Here is a 25,918-nt window from a genome sequence, read left to right on the forward strand (position 1 = left end):
CAGAGGCAGGACAGCCCTGGACATTTTCAAACGGTGAGTCCCAAGCAGACCATGTGTCCCCTAAACAGGCATTTCAAGCAGCACCTCTCTGGGGGGATGACATGCAGTTAAAAACACAAAAAACTGCATTAAAAAAATAAAACCAAATCCAGCAGATTAAAAAAAAAAAAAAAAAAGCCAACCTAAAAGAACAAACCAAGACAGAGGCTCAGGGGATGCAGCTGGAGGGCTGTGCCTTCACCTGCATCCTGACAAGCCTCAGGCAGAAGGCAGCTGCACACAAGGCAGGTCCTGGTGCCACCAGAGTGATGTCCCATGTCACCCTTAGAGGAGGACATGTCCTCCTGGGAGGAGAGACAAGCAGCATGAGGACAAAGCAGGGTTGGAAGCCTAGCCTGCTGCACCCTCTGGCCATGGGGGTCTGCCTCTGCTGAAAGCCCGGCAGCACCGGTCCCCTTGTGTGGCTGCTCTGGGGACAATGCCCCTCTGCAGCACAGGCTGCAGGCACAGGGCAGGGAAAGCAGCTCAGCACAGACAGCTTGGAGAGGCAAGGCAGAAATCTGGCATTTTCACCACTGCCACCTCCTCTACACTGGTCCCAGAGTGAGAGCAACTGCTCTCTGGCAGTGTCCCAAGCCAGATTTGAGGAAGAGAGCTCTTAAATGTACAACCAACCCCAAACCCCCACCCTCCCTTCATGCACACAACCCCCAGCAGCAGGGCAGTGGATCCGAGGACTCAGAGAGCTGATTCCCCTCTCCAAGGAGCAAATGTGGCCAGAGTTTCCTAGTAAACAGCTGAAGAGCAGAAAGTGCTGACCCCACAGGGGACCCTGCAGAGGAGCAGGGCATGGGGATGGGCAGCCCAGCCCTGCCTGATCCAGCATGAACAACTGCTGGGAAAAGGTCCCTGTTCTGCCTGCAGGACAGGCAGGAGCAGCTGCCTCTCCCCACACAAAGGAATCGGGGTACCTGGAACAGACCTAGATGGTGGAAGATGTCCCTTCCCCAGCTGAGCATGACCGCATGGGAGAAAACAGATCCCTCCAAGCCCGAGCTCCAGGCCTCCTGACAGTCCTCATCTCCAGTCCATGTGGCTCAGTCTCTGGTGATGAAGGCCACGTATATAAATAAATCCACGATCTGCTCCTCTGCTGAAACATGCTCATGTGGCTGCCACTGTCTCTGGCTGCTCCAGCTCATCTTCATAATCTGAGATGTAGGACTCCATGGTCTGCCTGGCCAGCAGCTCTCTCCGGGCCTGAAGCCGCTGGCAGCGGGGACAGCGTGTGGATTTGAAGCAGGATTTGTGGTAGCAGGCTTTGCACTCTGTGGGGGAGAGTGTGATTGAGAGCTGGCAGAGTGGCTGACACCCACTGCCAGACACTCTGCAACCCCAGGGAGGGATGCTCCAGGCTTGTCCAGGAGGAGATTTCAAACTAAAGCCATGGCAGAACAAGCACCAGAAGCAGGGGTCCAGCACCATTCTGTAAGCAGCACGAAATCATGCTGCAGGGTCCCTGCACTGCCTTGCAAAGCCTTTGGGAGCACAGGTGGAAGGTTTCCTGCTCCGCACAACGTCCCTCCCCAAACTTTCCTGATTCTTCAAGGAAACACTGACTCTGTCCCAAGACAGAGTCTTGGCAGGCAGTTTTTCTGGCACTGTGCCTGCCAAACCAAGGCTTGCATGTTGGCAGGAGCCATTTGATAAAGCTTTCAGGCTCTCTCTGCTCTACAAGGTCAGCTCCAGCCATCCAAGAAGGGGCAGGGGAGCTGCATGCAGGCTGCAGCTTGTCCCATAACCAAAGCAGAAGGGGAGCCAGGGCTCTCTCTTTCTCCCCAGCATCTCACCTTCACATGTCTTGCACTTGTTGAGCTCAAAGGGGAAGATGATGTCACTTTCATTCTGGCAGAACTCACAGATGAAGCCTTTGGCTTGGCACAGCTGGAAGAAGAAAAGGTAAGGAAAAAACAGCTAAATGCTCCTCAGCTCCTTGGCAAGCTGGACAGGAGGCAGAGCAGAACAGGCCAGCAGGACACTGTGCCCTGCTCTGTCCATGTGGGGCAGCCCTTCCCCAACATGGAGCAGAACAATGCAGAATCAACAAGTGTCAGGGATGGGTGAGAGCCAAAATGGGTTAACAAACATCCCATATGTGCAGGATAGAAGCTCTGTAGAGCAGGAAGGAGCAGTTAGCATTGAACCAGTTAATTTAGTGGCTGTCCTGCACATCAAAGGCCTCCCCATCAGTTATTTTTGCAGCAAAGCCTGCTCCCAAGGGTGCAGAGTTGTGCAGCAGGGAGGCGAAGAGGCCTTACCATGCACTTCTCCACATGCAGGCTGCCCGCCCTCAGGAGCTCTGTCAGGCGAGGCACCAGGTCCCCTTTCTTCGTAGCACTGAGGTCACTCAGCGAGTAGAGGTGCAAATCCTCTGTCAAGTGGCCAGGCACTGTGTCAAAGGAGTCTAGGAGGCTGCAAGGACAGAGAAACAAGAGCTCAGCAACTCCTCAAAGCCCTCTCTCTACACTGCTTCTGCCTTCTTCCCCCTTCCACTCCCTTCTCCCCCCATTGCTCATGGCACAGGCTGTATGGACCCCCAGTGCAAACTGCCATGGGATACATCCAGGACAGCAAAACAGGTTCAGCTCACAGCCCAGGACTCACTCTTTAGCCAGCCGGCAGGTCTTAAACATGTTCTTCATGTGGAAAAGCTGGATTCGCAGCAGCTGGAGATGAAAGGGGGACAGAAGAATCAGTAAACAGAGCATGGTCCTTGGCCAAGCAGGTCTGTTCCATTTCCTGCACTGGTGAAATGATTGCTGGTCCTCAGCTGCTGCTCCCCTGCTACCCAAGTGTTCACACCGCGCAGGGCAAAGTGAGCACAACCAACCTCATGCGCTCCAGGAGACAAACCCAAGCCCAGCTGGACACCAGGCAGAAATTTCTGCATTACTGGGCAAAGATCAAGAGGTGAATGGAAACACTCAGCACTGAGGTTTTAAGTCAAAAAACCGCAAATACCCACTTCTCCCCAGAAAAGGTTTACAACTGGCAGTCATACACCTCACCCAAACCCCACTCAGGAAGGTGTGGAAAGGGTCTTACCCACACTTGGTTGAGAGACTTCACTTTCCGGTACAGGGCAGGATTGATATCCTGCACATTGAAGAGCGGGTCGCTCCAGATCTTGCTCAGCAGGTCTTTGGAGAAGTTGCTCACGTAGTACTTGCTGAAGTCCCACTTGCGCAGGATGCGGCTGGGAATGACCATCTGGGCATTCTCGTGGCAGCACTGGCAGAAATACTTCCCCAGGTACTCACAGTACCGCAGCCGCTTGATGTAATCTGGCCAAACCCGGGCAGACAGGGAGGTCAGCTGAGGCACAGGCTCTGACAACCTCATACCAGACTCCCAGCAGTGCTCAGTGTTTCCAACAAGCAAGGCAGTCTGCCTTGGCTGGCACCTCTTCTAGCCCCAGAGCGCTCAACACTGGGGTCTGCAAGCACCCCTGCTGACTGCAAAAGCCTTTGAGACCACAATCGGGTCCTGTGCAGCCACATCTACCTACACATTCCAGAAAGACAGCTGGTCAAAATGTACTGCAGCTGTATCCACAGCAGAACTTGCTGGGAGCTTTAGGAGACCAACAGGTTACTTTGCCTTCAAAGAGTCAATATCTGAAACACCATGCAAAGAGCTGGCTGCTCTTTGCTTCCACCAGCCCCAAGACCTCCTGGAGAAGACGGCTCTTCTGTGGGTGGTGAACACCAACGTGCAGGCAGAGCTGGCCAAGGCAGTGCACCATTTCCCCAGCGACCTTGTACTGAGCTCTGACATCACCCATGCCCTCTATGTTGTCCCACTTGTTCACAGCTTCTTCCCCACTCTCCAGCTATGGGTCAGGGTCCCAGGACTCACCAGGATCAGTGCGGATGCCACAGCCTGCACACCGGTAATTCTGCTTGGCCACAGCCACCTTCCTCCTGCCCAGAGACAGAAGACAACATACGTAAGTCCAGCCCTGATAGCACCTGCACCAGAGGACAGAAACTGGCACTGGGATGAAAGCCAAGGTGGCCACATGATTTGCCACTTAAGTGTGGACAACAAATCCAAGGGGAAAAGCCCTGCCTTGCCCAATGCACACCATAAGCACCAATCACAGGCTCTGGCTCCACCCCACAGCACCAGCTGCTGGTGATAACCACTGTGGATTTATCAGGCTCAGGGCAGGGAATGGGAGGATTATCAGCCTTAGTGCTGATGGAAAAGGGTTGGAAAGGACAGGTCTCCAAAGAGCCCTCTGCTACATGGGTCCTTACGTCGGGGCCGGGTGAACATTGAAGATGATCTGTGGTCGTGGTGGAGCCCACTCCAGGTTTCCACGAACCCGAATCCTCAGCTTGTAGATGTCAGCATGTTCTCCATCGTCAGGAGAGATGGGCAGAGAGTCAGGGATGGGCAGGAGCTGGGAGAGGCAGGCAAGAAGGTCAGATACCTGCCTGGTACCAAAGAGGTAATGCACCTGGCTGGCTCACCAAAGACCTGCAATGGCAGCCCTCTGGAAAACTGCCAGGCATGGAGCAGAATGGAGACTGGAGAAGGGATGTCCCCCAGGATCTGGACACTGCTGCAGGAGGCCGTGGTGGCAGAGCCAAACTCAACTGCACCCACCTCTGGAGCCCAGATGAAACCCCTCCTCCAGCTCCACAAAGGGATCACTGGGACCAGCAGAGCGCCTCAGTGGGCTGAAGCCAGGAGTTTGGGGAAGATCAAACGCAATTGGTGACCAGGGACTCACACCCCTACCTTCTGCGGGGCGTCGTGCTCGGGGACCAACCACTCCAACTCAGAGGCAGCTGGGAGCTGCATGCCCTCAAACTGCTTCAGCAAGCCCATGGCCACAGCCTCTGCCGAGTTGGAATTGAGGAAGGAGTGGGATCTAGACAGTGAAGGCAGTGGTTAGTCGTGGGGTCTCACAGCTGTGCCCTCCTCACAGCCTCTGATGCCAGTCCCAGCTCAACCCCAAAATGCTCTCTTCAGCTCTGGTACCTTTCCTGCACTGCTACACAGGCTTAAAATGGACACGGGATTGCTTTCTGGCTTTGCAGCTGTCCCCAAGCAAAGCTGGCTAATGGCACAACAACTGTTTATAAAGGCAAGCAAAACGTATCTTACCTAATGGAACCTGGGCCTGTTTGCAAGGGAAGGTGAAAAGCAAGAGCCAATGTCTGTAGCAGACAGAAGTAACAGCTCTTCCAACCCAAACCTACCCAAGAAGCTGCCAAGCAGGGACACAGCTTTGTATCTCTCCCAATGAGCAGAGGGGTTCTCCACATCCCAACGAGGCTTCAGAGCATTAACACAGCAGCTGCACTTAAAACAGGCTGTGATTCACCTGCCCACAGCCCCCACCTCTCCACCACAGGCAGTACTGAAAAGGACTGAAGACTTCATGTGTCTGCTGCACTGCACAGTCTGTGAGCCCTGCTGGGTGTCACCTCCGGGTCACAGCACAGCAGGGAGGGATGGAGAGAAGGTGGCAGCATCCTGTAGTCTAACAGGGCATCCCAGCTTCGAGTGGGGAGGCCGGGGAGCCTCAGAGCCAGCAGCAAGCCAGCAACCAGTCTGGATATTCCAGGATATGAGAGGTCCTTCCCCCAGCCTCTTACCTACTAGGAGGTATGAGCATGTCTCCTGACACCAGTCCACATCGTATCTACCTCATGATCATGTAACATGGGACTCATCCTGATCATTACAGCTGCTGCTTCCCAAATTTTAAGACTGGGACCCAGCTGGAGGGATGTCCCCTCCCATGCAGAACAGGAGCTGATGCACGTGGAAGAGCAGAGTTGGGCAGGAAGGGGAACTTGGTACCAAGATGTACTGCTGCAAGTTGAAGACGTACATGGACTCTGAGGAGAGAAAGGACTTCCTGCTGGAGTCTGGGTTCCTCTTGATGTCTGCATCTGAATCACAAATAGACAAGATGGAGCAGATGGGGTAGGGCAGGGGATGCACAAATTTCAAACCAAGGCTTCACTTGTAAAATTCAACAAGCTTTTCTAAAGCAAGTGGACTACAGCATTGACTTCTACTAGTGGCACAGAGCAGCAAGGAGAGGTGCAGTCTAATCAGTTGTCTGTCAGAGTTACTAGGAAAGGACAGAATGAGATGCTGTAAAAACAGTGAGCCTGGGCTTTGGGTGAGACAAGTGGCTGCTGCTAGAGGTCACACACCAAGTCCTAGCAGTGACATGGCTTGAAACAGTAGGCACAGAGGAGCTAGGAGGACAGCAAGGTTAGCAAGAAGGTTTAGTAGCTCTCTACAGACAATATAGATGCTGCATGGGATTAGGAATGGGGTGCAGAGCCCTTCTCTCTACTTGACTGCAACCTGCCAGGTCAGATGGTGGCCATGCCACAGCCTGTCAGTGACTGCCCAGCCAGGGCTGTCAGCCTGAGCCCAGCACTCCAGAGACATGGCAGCGTCCATGCAGAGCAGGCCAGCAGCCATGGGGCCAGCCCTCTGCAGAGGCCACAGACCCATCTCCCAAGAGAAGGTACAGGACACTGGGGTCCTGCTCCTGCCACCAATCCATCAGCTCCCCCACAGCCTGGGGCTGCCCTGCATCCCTCCTCAGAGCCAGCCACAGGTACCAGGCAGTACCCAGTGGTACCTTCATCATTCATCTCTTTCTTTCATTCTGGCAGGTTAAACCCTAACAGGGAATTAATCTCCACAGTGGAAAGACCCTGGGACAGGAGACTTTTCCAGCAATACAGGGCAAGCAGAAGCAGGCAGAAATCCAGCTTCACTGCAGACAGACTCCCAGAAAAGGGCAGAGGGGCATGCAAGGAGGAAGTACTACAGGTCAGGACAGAAGAGTAGACAATGCCACAACCTTCAGCCCAGCAGGTCTTCTGTTTTGTACTTTTGGGGTGCTCTAGGAAAGGGGTCTGCAGCAACCACACCACCTTCAAACACAGGCTTGCAGCTCCCCCAGACTGGTGGCCCAGTGCCCAGCTAGGCGAGGCACACCTCAGGTCCCTGCTTCTCCATTCCAAGCAGGTTGGCTGTGTGGACCCAGACAGAGCCCATCCGATCCCAGCCAGGCACCAACCACACACCCAAGCCTAGGGAATCACAGCCTGGCTGAGTGGAGAGATCCACTCTGGAGCCATTGGCTACCCTAGGAAGAGCAGGGCTGCCCCGGCAGCAAGGGGAGCAAGTCCCAGTCCTGCCCATAAATGTAGACTCACACTACTGGAGTTCAGCATGGATGCTTAACCCTCCTTGTTCAACATCCATTGCTGGAAAGAGGCAAAGGACAGCAGCCAAATGCTAAGGAATCCATATATCTACATCATGCAAATGGACTGCTAGCTGAGGAAAACAGGGAATTCAGGCAAACGTAGCCTCCTGACCATGTACAGCACCAGCCAGACACCTGCCCTGCTCTGGTGCCTTCAGCTCTGTGCAGGAAGGTGCCATGTGGTCCTACACTACAAGAGGTGAGCAAACAGCAAGGTGTGTGCAGCACAGTCTGGGCCAGGTGTGATGGGGAGGCAGAGCCAGCATGCTCAGGAACTGCCATCATCTCAGGGGTGGCAAAAGGAGCCAAACCTAACTCCAGGCTCCTGCAGGGGCTAATACTGGGATCTGGCCACTGCTCCCTCCCCAACCTTAACTGCGGACACTCCCCAAAAGCCTCCTTCGGTTAGCTGCCCAAAAGGCCTCCACTAGCAATGCTTTTACCAGGTAGAATAGTCCCCAGCAGGCTTGTCAACAGTCCCCAGCCCCTGTATGCCAGCTTCAGGCCAGGGTGAGCCCCCTGGATTAAAGCCCTGGTCTGTAAACACAGGACACAGCAGGACTGGTGAGGAACCTCAGAGTACCAGCAGCAGGAGCAACACACTGGTGCTGATTGCCTGACAGGAAGAGATCAGCAGCAGCCCACATAGACTGTCCCCTTGCTAAAGCAAACAGGGAGCACATGAAGGTTATTTAAATGTAGCCAGCAGACCAGAAGCATTATCTAGTAGTACTATAAACAATAAAAACACTAAGCAAAACCTGGCTGCACATGATCCCAGGGCCTCCAGGGTGAACAAACTGCCTGTGTCCTGTCTGCTCTCACTACTTCTACCTTCAGGACTTGCTTCTGGAAGGATTCTTCTCCAATTCTGAGCAGCTGGCCATGGCTCAGATCAGAACTACGGCATGCCAGCTCTGCCAAGTCAAGCAGGATAACATTTCCCAAGGCACATGGGATGGAGACCTCATCCCACACTGTAGAAGACTCTGCTCTCATCCAGCACAGGCTCATCCTTCAGCAGCTACAGAGCCACAAAGCTGTGCCACTGCCTTGCCAAGCCCTATCCCAGACAAGACAGGTCTTCACCACAGCAGCCACATTTGGTATATCCAAAATACTGCATGGCAAAACGCCCTGGAGGATGGAGCCCACGGCAGAGCACCTTTGCCTCTTCTCTGCTCCATCCTGCCATATCACCCTGCCACAGCTTTTCTTTGCAATGTCTGGATGATACTGATCGTAATTCCCAAACGAGGCAGATTTCTGAGAAGTGTGTACGTGCACACACACACACACACCTTGCACACACAGGCACGCGTGCCGCAGGGGAGCACTGCGCGGTACTACCTGAGAACAAGGAAGCCATTGACACTGAGAGGCCGTTCTTGGACATTTGAATCAGGTTAGATCCATCGTTACCATCTGTATAACATGGTGATGACAAAACAGTTGACTTCAGTGCTTTGGCCAGGCCAAAGAGAAAGGGCATATTACAAGAGCAGCACTTGCATGAGAGATGCTCAGAACCAAATCCACAACTGAGCCCAAAATCTAGCCCTCAGGGACTGAACCGAGGACTTTGCTATCAACAGTGAAGAGATGAGAAGTTTATAGGTGGAAAGTAGACTGCTCCATCTTCTTTTTAAAGTCAGTGAGACGGAGGAACTGCTGAGAAGTCAGTCATCCACCTCAGAGGATGAACAAGGCTCTGAAGGAAAGGGACAATGAGAGACCCAGACAGGTCTCCTGTGGGCAATAAGCTCACCCATCCAAGCTGCCAGAAGCAGAGATTACAGATATTACAGGTCAGGATGTGACCGGCACCCACCACTGCCACCCAAGAGATAAGTGGTCAGAGCTTTGTCTCCTTCTGCCTGGGGAGGAGGAGAGCAGGAGGACAGCTCTACCATTTCTCTCTAGCTGTGACAGCTGCCCTGTGGACCAGGCAATGAAATGGGAACCACCTACCAGCCAGAGGCACTGAACACTAAAGGGTTACAGAGGATTTCAACGGAAAGTCACATCACCACATGAGGCAAACTAGTTGCTCTGCTTGTGCTCAGAATTCAGCCATTTGTTTGGGGAAAGCCATCCTAAAGGCCAGAGGGACATGCCGTTCTTCAGCGGGACTGACCTCGACACAACCACACATGGGAGAAGTCTGTCTCCACACAAGAAGCCAATGCAGCCATTCCTTCCTACCTTGGATCTCGTACTCTTCCACATCCTCTGCAGAGCCAGAGTCAGAGAGCCGCATGGAGCCGTGAGAGCTGAACTGGGACCCACTGTCCGTCACCACAAGACCTGGGAGAAACGCAACACAGCCAGGCCATCAACAGAAGTGGTCTGAAGGGCTGCTGATAGCTAAGGGAGAAGTTGATAGCCAGGTATGGCCAGGGCAGAGCATGGAGGTCAAGGATGGACAATATTATGGGCTCCAAATGAAATGACTTTCCATAACCCAGCAGCAGCAGCACACCAGTGTTATCAGTGTGTAACATCAGTCCCGTTGCAGCCTTCAATAGCAGCAGTTTCACAGATCTCTGCAGCACCTTGGTAGCAACAGGATTGTTTGCCATGAACAGGCAGGAAGGCAGGACGCTATAAGGACTCGCCATGGACAGAAAACCCGCATCCCACCAGCTGATGAGACCAAAAGACATCACCCACCATCTGAGCCTGTCTCCTGGCAGGTAGGGAACTGGTGCCTGGCGCGGATCTGCTGGCGCCGAATGCGAATCTTCTGTTTCAGCTCCTGGATCTCCTTGTCACTGTCTTCCTCCTCCTCCTCCAGGTGCCTGCTCATCATGTTGCATTTCATCAGCTCGATGGCAGCAATCAGGGACTCTGAGATGCTGAAGTGGGCATTCTCCTGAAAGGCAAAGGCAAAAACCTTCAAGAGTGTACCATGGAGAAACTAGGAAGTCTTGGTAAAATATTCCCTACCTGTGAGAGGAAAGAGCTTACTATTCTTGGAGGGTGGTAGAAAGACCTTAACCCCCACCAACCTCATGAAGTATTACTCTTCACTGAGAACCTACAAACTAAAGCCTTCTTGGGCATCAGAACACTCACAAAATACAAGGGATATCCTGTGAAGATATGCAACACATCCGCTCTGGTGTGTCAGCAGGTGTCCCTGAGAAGCCCTCACATGTTGCAAAGCTGCTGGACAGGCAGATCCTGGCTGCCAGTCAGCAATGAGCAATCCAAGACTAAAGCTCTGTGCACAGTTCCATAGCCGGAAACACGATGGGACTGTCTTCCCTGTGGAAGGAACTATCACTGAACCTGCAGTAAGATATGTTCTCCAATGCACACAGGCTGACTCCCTCACCTTCTCCAGGTCTGCACAGCTTCCGAAGTCCTGCTCAGAGAGGTAGCTGATGAGGGACTGCCCTTCTGAGGGTCTTCTGAACATCCCTTCCCCTGAGCTCAGGTACTGGCCAGAGTCTAGAAAAGCAAGAGATAATCATATGAGGGAGGGACCTGCTGCTGTTCCCATGCAAACAAGCCCAACCAGCATCCCACAAGCAGGTGACAGAAGTTTAGGCCACCACAGCTGATGGAGGAGCTTGACCAGGAGCACATGTCCCCACTGAGGCTGGCTGGACTCACCATACTCCATGTAGAGGGAGCTGGGTGTGCTCAGTTCGCTGCTCTGGGTGGAAGCAGAGACTGGCCCTCGCCCTCCACCCGGATCGCCATGGGACTCTGGAAGGGAAGATGACACCAGGCACACATCAGTATCCCTGAGGCAATCCAGCCACTGCACAGGATGAAATGGAAGGGGTTCAACATCACACAGGCAGGTAGGTACAAATGGATGGGAAGCAAGGAGGGACATCCTCTGCTTAGCTGGCCTGCTCCGTGCCACAACTGAAGGCAAACTCAGGAGGGGACAAATGTAGAGGGGGGTTTCAGGCAGGAGAGGAGGAGGGGGAAAGGAAAGAAGCTTATGAAAGCCATGAAACAGCTGAGTCCTGAGCCTTCCCCTCTTTACCCCCTAGCAGAACCAGGGGACACAACAGGCTCCAGCAAGCACCTTTGACAGCCCCTTCTTTCTGCTGGAGCATCTCCAAGGGAAGAATTATCCCACAGGGCAGAGCGTCAGGACAAAGGGAAACCTGAGCAACCAAGGGTTCTGCGGGGCTCCCAGCCCTGCAAAGCGCTTGAACAGTGGAAGGAGGCATCTGAAGGACATGCTCAACTAGAAGGCAGGGTTCCCTGCACACAAGCCTGGGCTGCAGTGGTCAAGGTGACCTACACAGGCTGTGGGCAGAGCTCTGCCCCACGCACACACCGCGGGGCAGCTCCCTGCCGGGCTGAGCCGGTGAGGACTGCCGAGCGCTGGCCTGACCAGAGACCAACAACAGCTGGTGTTCTGTGGAGTGCCCGGAGTGGCTGGGTGACAGAGGACAGCTGAAGGAGACTGAAAACACCTTGACTGTAATGTACAGGTGTGGACACGGGGCAGGGACTGGCTGATATCCTAATCACAACAGAAGGGCAACCCTGTCCTCTCAACCTCCTACTCCTCTTTACTCCCAGCTAACCTGGATATGGATGGAGGCTCCTCAGCCCAACACCACCAGCATCTGCTTGCTGAGACTATGAAGCAGTAGCCACCAGGATGGGGCTTGGAACCAACCCACCCCACAGGCTGGGTGACAAAGAAGATCCATCGAAGTGGGAGGCTCTCACAGCTAATTTCTGAAGCCTGGCAGGGTCCTCTACAGCTGCCTGAACCCTGCTGAAAACCACCATGGAAACCACCTCATGATCACCAGCCTGGGGGACACACATACAACAGAGCCTACTATTGAAGGGTAAAGCGAGGCAGTGCTTGGCATCCTCTGCTGGAGCAGGACACAGGGTTGGACATGTGTGTCTGAAGGCCCCATCACCTCCAGGAGAAGCCTTCCCAGCTACAGAGCCCTCAGCACCCAGATGTGAGCTCGACAAACCCAGCACTACCGTTCAACAGACACAAAGGAAAAGCTTTCTTTATTTGAGCTGCTGACTCTTCTGCATGTGGGGCAAAGGGATGGCAGCACCCCAGCACCTCTGCTCAGGGGGAAACCTGCTCCAAGCCCAGAAAAGCACCAGGGAGTCCTGGCTGGGGGTGCAAGCACATCTGGCTGGAACACAGCTGAACTCAGCCAACATCAACCTCCCCATGTTACAGATCCACTAAATGAAAGGAAAAGGAAGATGTTCAAGACCACACCTGCTTAGCTGCCAGCCCTTACTCACTAGGTGAGAGATGAAACCTCTCCTGGCTCCCGAGGCAGAGGGGTGGAAGGAAGGGCAGAGGATGCAGCTCAAGGACTTGGTGGCCAGCACTCCCTAATGCCATGCAGGGGAGCTGGGAACTCTTCTGGGTCTGGTCCACTGCTCCCGAAAACCAAGCTGGGATCTTCAGTCAGGTCACATGCATAAACCCGACTACCCTTCAAAGCACCAGCTGGGACACAGGGAAGAAAGATATGTTTTTTTGTTTTCTAAATGGACACTAATGGATTTGATGGAAATCCTGAACTTGATGCGATGATCACTAATGAAGGGCCATTATACTGGCTCCCAAACCTGCCACTGGATCTTCTATTATAATGGTGATATCCCTGAGGCCTCCTGGGCAGACAGAGGAGGAGGAGGGCAGCGTTAAGGGAGAGAAAACAAGAGACAGACTGGTTACTACTCAGCAAGGACCTCCACTTCTCCATGAACGCACCACTAGAGGAGCAAACTCCCACAGACTCGTTGTCTCCTCACATCCCACTCCTCCCCACCAGGCATTCACCCACTTAAAGAGCACAGGAGGACTCACCAGGTTACCAGCAGGATGACAACCTACGAGTAGGATGAGCCCAAGCCTCAGCCCAGTGCCCTGCCATGGCCACAGCCGGGCAAGACCAGGATGGCCAATGCCACGGCATCACTGCCATTTTTGTTGAAAAAGCTGCCAATATCAGTAACAGACCAGCCCAGGGAATTCTGGGAAACAGGATGTCAGCCCATCACTCTACTGCAGCGCAGGAAAGCTAAGGGCAAAGACCAAATTTCCCAATCACTTGCCCACTGCTCCCCTTGCTGACCTGATCCATGGAGTGAAAAGGGTGGCCAGCATCAGCTCCCCATGAATTGAGGACTCCCACACCCAAAAGCCATCCCAGAAAAGTCATCCCATTACCATGTATCTTCCCCGAAGCCACATTGGTGTCAGAGTGTGAGCGCACGTGGCTTTTCTTGAGGATGCCTTGTGGAGCTGATGACTGTCCCTCCGAGAAGCTAGACCGGCGCAACAGACTCGGGCCCCTGCTTCCACCTCCACTTGCCCCCTGCTCCCCCAGGGATGAGACCGAGTCCAGCTTCTGGGAGCTGCTGGAGGAGAAGAGTTTGGAGCTACTGCTCTTGCTGCTGTTGGTGCTGGCACTGCTGCACGCCCGGCCCCGGCGTCCCAAGTTCCCAATGGCCAGGTACTCAGGGCCATCATTAGCATCACTCTGCGGATCATCCTGACTCCCTGTCCAAGTGTCTTCACTCTGGCTGGTGGTGCTGGAGCTCATCTCGCTGGCCGGAGAGAAGGGATCTTTGGGTGAGGTGATGTGGAAGTTGGTGACAGAGCCAGGCTGCTCCAAAGGGGACTTGCCCTCACTGAAGGAGGAGGACCGGGTGGATGGGCAGCACTCCTGTGGCTGGCTGGTGCTGGAGCTGACAGAGGAGCTCGCTGGTCTCCTGTCTGGACAGAAGCAGGAGGAGGATGTCACACACCCTGGCACAAGCAGACCACCCTATGGCAATAAGCCTGTGGCTTATTGCCACAATAAGGCCAGGGACCTCCCTCCTAGCGTAGGCAGAGATCGTCTCACACCCATCCACCACAATCAATCCAAGAGCAGAAAAAAAGGCAAAGCCTTTTCTGGGTCCATCTGGAGCTTCCCAGCTCACCCTCATTACCTGAGAGGCCAGAGGAAGCTGGATGGTGGAGGCTGGAGAAGGACCCAAAGCAGCGCTGCTGCGTGCAACCTGCAGCAGGGATGTACGGGGACACGGGGAGGGCAGTGAAGCTCTGGCTCTTGGTCACTGGAGGTGGACTGTCACTCTTCCTGGTAAGCTGAAGAAAAGTGGCATCATTCATAAATCAGCATTTATGGGGCTACAGATCAAAGCAATAGAAAGGAATTGACCTGCGAGTGCCTGGTCACCTGCCAGCAAAGGATGTGGCAGCCCTGGGGGCAGGAGGATAGGGAGGGAAAAACACTGCGGTGCAGAAGGAAAGCAGCTCTTTGCTCACAACCACACAGCAGGTTCCCTTTGGGAAATTACCAGGCTCTCAGTGAAATGATCCAGGCAGCTCGGGACCCCAGGCAGACGGCTCTCACGTCCTTCAGTGTCCCGGTCACACATCCCTCTTGTCCCAGCAGAAGGATCTGACGAGCACAGAGATGGCAGTGATGTGCCAGCCAGCTGAAAGAACACAGCCCTCATTTAACCAAGGCTCATTAACTGCCTTCCTCTGGGGAGCTCTGTGTAAAGAAAGCAGCTGCTGTTTCTCTCCTCTGGGGAAGGGGAAGCAGGTGAGGGGCTGCACAGGCCAGGGGGGTTACTGGCGACACCAGGAGGACTGGGCACCCAAGTGTCCTGTGGTGCTGCCTGTTCCCCCTGTCCCTCACAGCCTGGGAGCTCTGCCTGCTGGCCCTGAAGCCTGGGACTGCTGGAGAGGGCTTTAGAAGTATCTCTTACGAAGAACTGTCTCTCAGCTCCTTATACTCAAATCCTCAATGACAGCCAGAACCCAGGTGCCCACCAGAGGCTCCACACAGCCATCTCCCCCACCCTGATGCTGCCAGGCTCACGCAGGCAGCATAAGGACCAGTTGGTCACCCTCCTCTTCTGGAGCTCCTTTTGCTCCTTCCAAGTCCACCCCCCTGTCCAAGGGCCCTGTGAGCCCTGACTGAGATGTCACACAAGCAGCCACAGCCAGATGGAGTCTGGGAAGAGCCAGATGTAAAAGCCAGGACCACGACTCACCATGGAGGTGTCGATCTGAGCCAGAAGCCTGGGGTTGTTCTGCTCAACAGCCTCCAGGCACTGCAGCATGGCCGTGACGTGGGCGTCACTGAGCAGGAAGGCAGAGTCTGCGGAGACAAAACTGCTGCTCGGGGAGGGTCCCTCTCACCCCTGTGGTTTGACAGTGGCAGTTTCTCACACACAAACCACATTTTCTGCCACCCGCCCTCACTCCCACACAGCTCGGGAGCACCAACAGGTATTTCTGAGAAGAGAAAGGCCCGTTTCTCTTTACCTGTGTAGAACTTCCTGATGTACTGTCGGTTCCCCAGGAGCGGCCTCAGCTGCACCGACAGGCAGTGGCACTGCAGGCTGTGCTGCAGCCACAGCTGCGCGATGGCCTGGTCCCCCCTGCCCTCTGGGTCGGGCTGGCTGCTCTCCTGCAGGCTGATGAACTGGAAAGGGACACCAGGCACAGGTTAAGGCACGTAGAGGCAGGCAGGGGGTGTTCCAACATACGGCTTTGGTTCCCTTATAACGGCAGCTTTCTAGTGCTGGTCACTGTCAGTAGGAAAGGGGACACGCCCCAGCAGCTCCCCAGCCACCAAGGAGACAAAGCACCAGGAAGGAGCAATGCCTCAAAGGTCAGCCAGTGACCAAAGTCCTCTGACAGCCAGCAGCATGATGAATTTCGCCTGCACATTCTCCCACCTGTGTGCCTTGCCCCTGACCCAGAGGGACCCCATACTCCCAAATCCAACTCATCCTCAGTGGTGAGGGTCATGTTCTTGCTGACACAGTAACTGGGGAAGGTTACAGCAACGCCTGAGCTGCTGCAGCTTGAAGAGCTGGACTGGAGTCACAGCCCAGGTCCCCCCAGCAGCAGGCTGGACATAGGGATCACCAGTGGTCAGGCCCTTGTGCCCATCCATGGTGGGGACCATTGACATCAGCATGGGACAGCCAAGGACCAGAAGCATCCCTGGGTGCCAGCCACTGGTACAAGCCAGGAAAGGGACAACCAAATGCACAGTGAAGGCACAACCCAGCAGCAGGACAGCCCAGACCCTCACAGACTGGCAGAGGCACGAATCACCCCTGCGCACACACAAGCGCCACTTGTGCTGCTTCCCTCGGTGGTGCCACTGCACCCGGCCCAGCCCAGCTGGAGTCTGGCCTGGCAGAAATAAGCAGCTGATTGTCTCAGCCCAAGGCACGCCAAGTTCCTGGGATGTGGCTTGTGCACAGACATGGCTGCTTCAGCCTCCACAAGCCGTGGAGCCGCTTCACCCAGGGCAAGCCAACAGCCACCGTGCTGCTACCCCACCGGAGAGGACCGCAGCCCAGCTGCCTTCTCCCACCCCCACAAGGCCACCCCACCAGAACCCACCTTCTCCAGGTGATGAGCAGAGCCAGGATTGAGCCAGCGAATGTCCTTCACAAACTGCCAGTAATCCTTCTGTCTGCAGCACACCTGCTTGGGACAGGTGCAGTTAGACACCACCACCCAAGTCCCAGTTGAATGACAACATCCCTTGTTAGCACCCTGGCTACCATGAGAGGACAGCTCTGCAACCTGGCAAGATGGGCCAGAAAATAGGCAGAGGAAGGGCAGCACTTCTTTGCAGAGGAAAAAAAATGCAAGTGTGTAACGTGATTTTGTAGATTAAGAGATCAAGTCAAAAAGCACTGCTGGGATGCAGATAAGTTGTCCCTTTCCTCTCCCATGGGGATCTATCAGTTGTGGCCAGCCCACAGGTGACCAAACAACAGATCTTCTGAGCTTCTCTTCTTCCACCAGTTAAGATCCCAGATCATCATGCTGTGGAGACAGCAGAGGCTTCAGGACAGGGACGGGACATGGCACTGAAGGGCTCACAGCCCTGCTGCCACACAAGAAGGATCCCAGAGGCCAACTGCAGCTCATCAGTAGATCATGGAGCAGGGCCAGCACCTCTATGACCAGGCAGACAGGAGATGGGAACAGACCTCAGGAGCCAGCTGCACCTATGGCAAAATGCATTTGGGGACTCTGCTCTGCCTGAATCCTTGCAGTCACTCCAACCACAGCAGTGACTTGTATGTATCCCTGCTCTTTCGAAGGTCTGCCAAGGCCAAGGTTGACCATTTTCCCAAGTCACTGTTCCCCTTCCTGCCAGGAGGGGCTCCCCTTCCTCCCTGGAGGGGAGCCCTGATGCCTCAGCACCCCACAGTGTCAGACCCAGTGAGGGGACACGAAGGGCAGCATGGAAACACATCCCAGCAAGAACAGCAAACATTGCTCTCTTCTGATGCAAGACACCACCAAGGACACCAGCACAGCCCACCACCCCAGCTAAGACATTTGGCACTGCATTTCTATCAGCTCTTTGCTGCTGTTTGCCTCAGCTTTATTCAGACCATGCATTATTTTGCTTTTAGTTATTCTTCCCATTAAAGAGGAACTGCAGCACAGCTGCTGTTCTCCTCACCACCCTATTGGGTGTAAACACAGCCCCAAAATATCTCTCTTCACCAAAAGGTTGATTTTTTTTTTTTTAAATTTCCCTCTCTATTTCCTCTTTCACAAGCGTCAGAGGAATGGGTTCTGTTATGTGGTTTATTAGTTTCGGGGAACTGGTTTTGGTTTTTTTTTAAGACTAGAGAACTAACATGGCAATTTTAGTCCTCTAAATTCTACTTAGGCTTTTCTGGACAAATAAATAAAATTCACTCAAAAGTTTAAAAACCTCTTACCATTGTTCTCTTAACACATGAATATGGATTTTTTTTCACTTAAAAAAATTTATTCCCACTTGTAGGAAAAAAGTTGATGAGAAAATAATAAGTAAAAGGAAGTGTTTAGCTGCATGAGCTATGAGAAAACTTCTGTTAGGTCACCATGTTTTTGCCAGCCTCCCTTTGCAGCTATTCTAGCTAGCTTGATTGGTGTCACACATGCCCAAGCAGCGGAGACATTTCTAGTTCCCACAGCAAAACCATTGAGGAAGGCAATGCACCATCCTGCTTTGCAAGTCTGGCATGAATTGTCACTAATAGACAGATGAATATAAACAACTTCAGTCTCACTTGCTGAAGCCTATTGACAGGACATGTGCTCCTCACATGTTAAAGGTAGCTCCTCTCTCTGCCAGTCTCCCAAAGAAGGTCCCTGGTCCATGTCCCTGGAGACTAAGGGGAACAGAGCAGCAGCATCACGAGTGCTGACTGCAAACTTATTAAATCCAGGGAGCAAAGCACCTGCTGGGATGAGCTGCCAGCCTGGCTCTTTCTGGAGGCTTAATAGCTCTGCTGCAGCATTGCATAGGTGTGGTTTCCCTGCTCCTGGATGCCAAGTGGCCTGTGCAAGCTGCCCGGGGCTCCTCTGCATTGCTCCCTCTCTGCATCACTCTTCTCTGCATCTCTCTCTGGGTGGTAGAGCCAGGGATGGGAAGTTTACCCCCAGGCACACACTGCAGACTTGCTTCAACTTTCCATTGTAAATTAATTGTGCTGGTAATTGCAAGCTGAAGGGGAGATCTTCAGGCCTCTGCACACAAGTGAGAAAGAGAAGTTCTTCCAGGCAGGCATGGAAGGGGGAATGGCTGGATAAGCAACTGCAAGATACGGCGAGAGCCTGGAAAGAGGGCTCCTGTCCACACAGAGTGCAGATTTGCCTGACAGCTCCTAACACAGCTGACCAGAAACATAAAGATGTGAAGGTTCTCTTGCCAGACCTCGCTGGGGAGTTGTCCAAACACACACAATACTGGGCTGACGCATTGTAAATGCAACTTTATCACTTGGCTGCAGCAGGAATAAAGAAGAGAGGGGTTGGCCTCAGTGCAAGTGGCACAGGTACTTAGAATAAACACAACAAAGGTGGAGGAGATAGAAAAAGCATGTGCCCAGGTCCCTCTGACAACCACAGGGCTTGCTCAGTCCTGCTTCAGTCATTTCTCACAGTGCTACAAACATTGTACCCACTCCATTTATGAGCACTGAAGCAAACCCCAGCAGACAGGACTGTCCCAGCTGCCCATGACAGGCACTGAAGCTGCTGCAGACAGACAGCAGTGCCAGCAGAACTGTGCCCTACCTTGTCGTGGATGAGCCCGTGGTACAGGATGCTGTGCATGTCTCTGCAGAGCCTTTCCAAGCCGCCATACTTGGACCAGACATTTGGGTTACTAGTGGACACCAAACCTTCCACTGTGGTCTTCAGGTTGCCTAGCAGCTTCCAGTGCTCCTTCCTGCAGAGGAACACGGCAAGGTCCATCAGATACACAGTAAGAGGAGCTTCACAACAGAACCATGGTGATACTCTCTCCAAGGAGACCCTGGTCAGGCTGAAACTTTCAGTGGTCCAGAAGCTAGCAAAGGTGAGCTAAAAGAGTCTTTACACTTCCCTGTGGTCTCCTGTGCATGTTTTGTGGACAAGCAATGGACTGTAATGATGCTTGTGATGACTGGCAGCCACCACCAATGTGGTCTCAGGAGACAGCCAGAATGAAGACTGATGGCTCCTGTAATAAACCACTTGCTTAGTACTGGTCAACAGAGCTGGAGGACATCTTTCCAGTCAGCCTCTTGCTTCACTCACACCCTGTATCAGAGACTGTTCAGAGCAGCAACATGTCAGGAAAACAGCAACTGTACACTGCAGGCATACTCTAGAGCTTGCACAGCCTTTCTCATCGACATCAATCCCCTCAGCTGCCCTGTGTATAGCAAGAAATCACCATTTTCTGTCATAAAGTGGGAGTGATGGCTCCAACAGGTAACATCACTTGCCTATGCAAAAGCAATTTTGGATGACTGAGGTCCCTGCTCAAGCTGCTCGACAGTGTTGCCAGGGGAACAGCAGCTGTCATAAAGGTATTCCGTTAGGAGCCTCTCTCAGAAGCAACAGGAATGTTGCAAGGTATATTTGAGAGATGTTGCAAGGTATATTTGAGGGTGTAAATGCCTAAAAAAAGGTGCCTCTGCAGGGTTTGTAACAAAAGCACTGGGGGTGACAGCTTAGAATAAGAGTCCAACCTTTCAATTGGCAAGAAACAAGCCAGTGCTTCAGTTGTTAATTCCTCTTGCTGCCCAAAGCAAATTGGATTTTCAAAGCAAAAAAAAAGGAAAATAAATTTTAAATAAATGACATTATTTAAAACTGTTCTCATTTTCATCCCTTATGGATGGAAGCATAGTCTGCACACTTCTGGCTGCACAGAGGACACTAAAAAGTAACAGAAACCCAATACTTAAAACCAATATTTTCTCTGCAACATTCTCATTTTGAGACTTGTTTGCTCTTGCCAAACTGATTAAGTGAACAAGCAGATCACCACATATCGATCCAGCCCTTCTGAATTTATGGGCTTTTCCCACCCCTGTCCTGAGGGATGCAGATGCTCTTTGACCAGGCAGCAGCAATGCCACTGAGCAGCATTGCTGGTCCCTGGTCAAAGAGCATCTGCAGCCACTGAGCCCGAAAGTTCATCAGCTTGTCCCCCAGATATTTCTAACATTGAGAGTTAGGAAATGCAAGTGAAAGCTCAGCCACGTTGATGATCTTCCAAGTCAGTGAGTCTGGGAAACTCCCTCCCTTGTTACACTCCATGCTATAAAAAGCATGAAATAACGCACAAGGATGCGGGATTAGGACACGCAGAGCTGTGCCTTCCCAAATGACCTGTCTCACTAGAGTTGTGTATTTCCCCAGAGGTGGAAGAACAGGATTTAACAGAATGAAGTCACACGTTAAGTAATCCTCAAACAAAATAACCTCAAAATGTTAAAACATTGAACACGGGGAACAAGCAGCGCAATGAAAGCACCTTTGCAGAAGTGATGCAGAAGCTACCAAAAGTGAATTAAATCCCTGTAAGGCAGTAATGCGGGATTTGTTGGCCCTAAGCAGTTCACAAATTGAATGCAGAGGATACTGCAAAACCCAGCTGTGCCTGGGCTGGAACATGGTGCATGCTGCAAAGTATACAATGGCACAAGGTTTAAGAAAGAAAGACCCATACCCTTGGTTTGCAGGTGGCAGGGGAGTCAAGAGACAGCACAGCTAACCACATTTCAGCTTGAACTGGACTTGTGGGTGAACCCTGAATAAGCAGGGTTTGCTCCTCTCACATTGACAGAGCCTGGTCTGCCAGGAGGGATGGAGAAGGCCCAAGTCCCAGCTGCTCTCAGGTTCCCCATTTCAGCACGTTTGGAGCAATACTAAGAAATGTGCTTGTGTTTTTCTTAATAAAGAGAATTCTCCTTTGCTATTGTTGGAGAAAGCCTGAGACGGGGTAAGGCCTATTAAAACTGCATCATGCAAACATCCCAACATACAGGAAGGGCAAAGTGAGCAACACACCCCAGGGAGGTCACAGTACTTGAGCAGAGCTTGCCCTGCAAGAACCACCGATTCTGATTCAGCCTCTGATATTAACCACTAGATCCATAATTGCAGCCTGGGTACTGGGTCTCCTTCCTTTACCACCACAAACTCTGTCTCCAGGTACAGTGACATCAACCCATGGTCAGGATCTGTTCCAAATATAACTGAAGCTTTTGCAATGGAGTGATAAAAGACAGAATCTGGCCTTGAAGCAAGAAATGGCTTGATGCTGCTGATGATAACAAGAACAGGGAAATGCTGCTTGCTTGCCCAAGGCTTTCTCAGCCCCTCCATGCCAGCAAGGGTAGGAAATTCTCCTGGCTCACGTCAGCAATGGTGACTCACAGCAGAGGCAGGGAGCCACGCTGCTGACTCAGGTGAACGTCTTCATTTGAAATAAAGCTAAACCCTAGTCATTTGCCAAAACAGAATCACAAAGGTATTAAAAAAAAAAAAAAAATTAAGCTCATATTTCTTTCCAACAACATCTGCTGTGTGTCTGTCTGTGCTCTGCAGGAAGCATCTGGAAATGGCTGCTTGAACCCCGTCCTCTACCTGGAGGAGTCTCTCGATCCTTCTTAGCACATTAAAGAGGTCGGGCTGAGGATGCAGAGGTGGTGGAGGCACTTCCACCAGATCTCCCAAGGACATTCCCGTGCCGACTGTCAGTTCCTCCTGCAGATCCCAACAGTGCCATGTGACCCTCTGCCGCGCAGATCCTGCTCCTGTCCTGCCAGCCCCAGGTCTCCCAGACAACCAGCAACCCCTTCCCCAGGCTCCCCCCGCCTGCTCCTTGGCAGGCTCGGCCCTGCTGGGAAATGGGATTAGAAGAAAAGCAGGCTTCGTGCAATTCATCTGCAGCCACGGGGAGTGGCGGCCGAGGCAGAGGAAGCCAGAAGAGCTCTGTCAGCCCAGCGGGTCAGCCCAGCAGCACCCAGGCAGGGAGAGCCAAGCAGGCTGCCTGGGAAAAGGAAATGCAGGGCTGCGGGCACCAGTACTTAAAGCTTCCACCCTGTACCAAAACCGGGGGGCACAACCCCGGAAGGCTCCCCCAGCAAATGCAGCCCAGCCCTGCTGTTCACAGGGTCACCCCATGCTCTGCACTGGCAAAAGATAAGGAAAGAAAACAGGGATTAAAGGCGTTTCTCAGCCTTCCCTCAGATGGCAAATAGTTTCGCCTGCTCATCCTGGAGAAGGCTCCTACAAGCTGAGGACCACAACCTGCAGACCCAGGACGGCACCTCACTTGGAATTAAAATGCTAAACCATCTGCACAAAGGACACAGAGGCCAGGCAAGGCCCATGCCAGGATCCTCCCCAGTGCACCAGTGACAGGAGAATAAAGAGCCCCGCACGTGTGCCAGCCCCGGAGGGGACATGCCCTCCTTGTACCCGGGGGAGTGCTGGGGGTGGCACCACGTCAGTCACCCCTCTTCGTCACACGACGGCAGAGTCTGGTAGTGCAGGATCTGAGCTTGCAAAGGCAAGAAAACGCACAAAGATTGTTCTGGAAAGAAAAAGAAGTGAATGCAGCCAATTCCTCTTATCCCTCTGAAGCCGCTGGGTCTGAAACGTCAGCTAAAGAGGGAGCACAGCTGGAGCCAAGCGAACCGAAAGGCACCTCAAACCTGCACTGTAGCTTTAAAAGCACCGGCAGCGTTTTCCTGGCTGATACTGCCAGCAGGAATAGAGCAGCTAGTTGAGCCCCTCAGATAAGGAATGTTTCTCTCCCGTATCAAGTTTCAGTCGCTCCCTCCTCCCCAGCACGCTTCCATTTCCATCCAACATCCACCCTCGGCTGGTGAGCACCAGGGCAAAACTGACACACAAAGCGAAGGCTGAAGACATGGAGAAATCTGAAGCAAACAGGACTCGTCATCAAAACACCTCCGGGGAACAACCGCTGCTGCTTCTGTAAATGCCACGGAGAAAAACCGTGCCTAAAGCATGAAGGAGGACCACGCAGATGAAGCCACCGCAGCACGGCCCTTCTCACGGCCACAGGCAGGGCCTCGCCTTCAGAACAACGAGAAGCTGAGGATTTATTTTCAGCACCCAGCAGGGGGGTGAGGGGACACGATCCAAAAGCAGCAGAGCCACCAGGCGGGGGCAAAGGCATCGGGGCGGGATGGTCTCAGCCTTACGGACACGGGGTGTGAAGCAGAGGCTGCCGCCCTGGCCGCACGGGTGCTGGGAGCCGCCGTGTGGGGCAGAGCACCGGGCACCGAGGGCACACGTCTGTGGCCGTCACAGAGCCTTGCCCGAGGCGGGGAGCAGCGAGGTGCGGGTCCCGGGCAGGGGAAGGCAGCCCCGCGCTCCCGCGGCACCGCACGCTTCGTCCCCACGAGGGACAGAACGGGGGGCAAGCGCCGAGCCCCCCCGGCACGGGGGGTTCGCGTCCCCCCGCCCGCGGCCCGGGGCTGGATCCGCCCCCCGCACACAGGACGTGAGCTCTCCAGGGTCCCCCCCGGCACCGGGCGCCGCTGCCCGCCGTGCCCTTGCGCGCACGCCCCACGCGTGCATCCCCGCTGCACACGCAAGCCCCTGCCCCACGCGCGTCCCGCCCCCGGTGCCCGCGCACACGGTCACACACACGCAGCGCGGCGCGATCCGCGCCCCCCGCCGCCGCGCGCGCCCCACCTGCTCTCCGCGCCCCCGGGCGCCCCGACCTCCATCCCGGGCGCGCGCGGCCCCGCTGCCGCCGCGCCACCGTCACGTGGGGCCGCGCGCGCCCGCCCCGCCCGCCGCGAACTACAACTCCCAGCAGCCCTGGCGCGGCCGGAGGGCCCGGCTCCCGGCAGGCACCGCGCGCGGCTGCCCTAAGGCGCGGGCCGGGCCCGGGGCGGGTGGATCCCCGCGCCTCGCCCCGTGGGGCCGGGCCCGGCTCCGCGCCCCAGCCCGGTCGCCGCCTTCAGGGAGCGAATGTCCCGTGAGCCGGCGCCCTGCGTGACTAGGTGAGGAGGAGCGGCGGGCCCTCAGGTGTGCTGTCCGGCCCGGCTGCCGCTGCGCGCCCCTCCAGCGGGCCCGTCGCCCCGCAGGTGTCACGTAGCGATGCACGTACACGGGGTTCGGGGGTGTCCCTCAAGCTTCTGTGCTCTGCGCTAAGGTTTGTAGTTGCTTGCACAGTGGAAACTTCCTGTAACTGCTGCTTTTAATGATAAATACGTGCTGCTTACTGATGCTGCATACGTGGAGACACAGCCCTTGGCCTTACGCTTTCTATGCGGTCTGTCTTCCCGGTGCGGTATTTCAGCAACGCCTGGGGGAGCAGGGTACTGTACTGCCATTTTTAAAGCAGTAACAAAACCAAATGTTTTTCAGAAGGCACTTGATTAAGATGCTTGGGCTGCCTATACATAGTAAGTTTACACAAGGGAGGAACGACAGCTTCCAGCATGGTTGTCAGGAGTTTTCTTGCATAGAGCCCCCTGCACTGACTGCATGGGTTGAAAACACTGTCTGTACCTGGCGTGTTTGGTATCAGGGCATCAGGCTATGTGTTAACTCTCACAGTCAAAAGTCCTGGAGAAAATCAAGTCATCAAGGCTATTGTGATCATCGTTAGATGATCATGCCTGGTGAAATGGAGCATGCAGATGAAGCTGACAACTCCAAATTAGCTCCTGAATCAAGAATTACAATACCATAAGCATAACTCCTCTATAAATTGGGAAATTTGCTGGGGATGGGGCTCTTCCTCAATGGCTGCCATCCCTGGAGGGTCTCCTTGGTCGTTCTGCCCCCCAGGCTCTCCCCTGTGCTGTGAATGTTGGGCTCTCCCTGGAGCTGTGGTGCTCACAGTGTTGGACACGTGGCACCCACTGCTGGGAGCACACAGCTCTCCAGCACTGCGTGGGCTGAGTATAACTTTCTGTTTCATACAGCACTGGGATTAAGAGTAGTTCTCTGTTATTGTTTCATTAAATCTGCTTTCACTTCAATCCAGGGGTCTCCTTTATTTTTCCCGATTCCCCTTCTTGGATGGGGTGGGGTCATCAGGTGGTAGAACAACTGCCTAAAAGTAGACAGCTGTGAAGAACAGAACTTTTTCCTGGTTTTCTGTTGTGCTGAGTAGCAGACAGCTGGTGCCCTCTCTGGATACTAAATGAGACCCATGGATGTGCTACGATCTGGAATTTGTCTGATTTCCACCTGTCACAAGGACAGGCAGCATCTGCCTCCTTTGCAGTCAGCATTTTGAGTAAACAAAGCAT

General features: G+C 53.8%; 1 protein-coding gene across 8 annotated transcripts; it reads right to left on the reverse strand.

Annotated features, from left to right (window-relative positions):
- Window positions 1–688: 688 nt before the first annotated feature.
- Window positions 689–24,414, reverse strand: RUBCN (rubicon autophagy regulator). Of its 8 annotated transcripts, XM_051626785.1 has the most exons (23): window positions 24,345–24,414; window positions 19,413–19,566; window positions 16,725–16,811; window positions 15,630–15,789; window positions 15,356–15,462; window positions 14,651–14,791; window positions 14,282–14,438; window positions 13,515–14,063; window positions 12,911–12,955; window positions 10,940–11,035; window positions 10,659–10,774; window positions 9,992–10,193; window positions 9,524–9,625; window positions 8,669–8,743; window positions 5,912–5,972; window positions 4,810–4,942; window positions 4,323–4,468; window positions 3,919–3,983; window positions 3,106–3,344; window positions 2,665–2,726; window positions 2,319–2,472; window positions 1,851–1,944; window positions 689–1,328 (listed from the first exon to the last, which is right to left on the reverse strand). In XM_051626785.1, the coding sequence occupies exons 1-23, from the start codon at window positions 24,377–24,379 to the stop codon at window positions 1,165–1,167; spliced, it is 3,144 nt and encodes a 1,047-aa protein (XP_051482745.1). In that variant the 5' UTR covers window positions 24,380–24,414; the 3' UTR covers window positions 689–1,164. The 8 variants fall into 8 exon arrangements, with proteins under 8 accessions (XP_051482745.1, XP_051482749.1, XP_051482747.1 ...); XM_051626789.1 differs by lacking the exon at window positions 8,669–8,743 and having other exon boundaries at window positions 16,725–16,808; XM_051626787.1 differs by lacking the exon at window positions 12,911–12,955.
- Window positions 24,415–25,918: the final 1,504 nt, after the last annotated feature.

The sequence above is a fragment of the Apus apus genome, chromosome 8 (assembly GCF_020740795.1).
Source record: "Apus apus isolate bApuApu2 chromosome 8, bApuApu2.pri.cur, whole genome shotgun sequence".
Taxonomy (NCBI): domain Eukaryota; kingdom Metazoa; phylum Chordata; class Aves; order Apodiformes; family Apodidae; genus Apus; species Apus apus.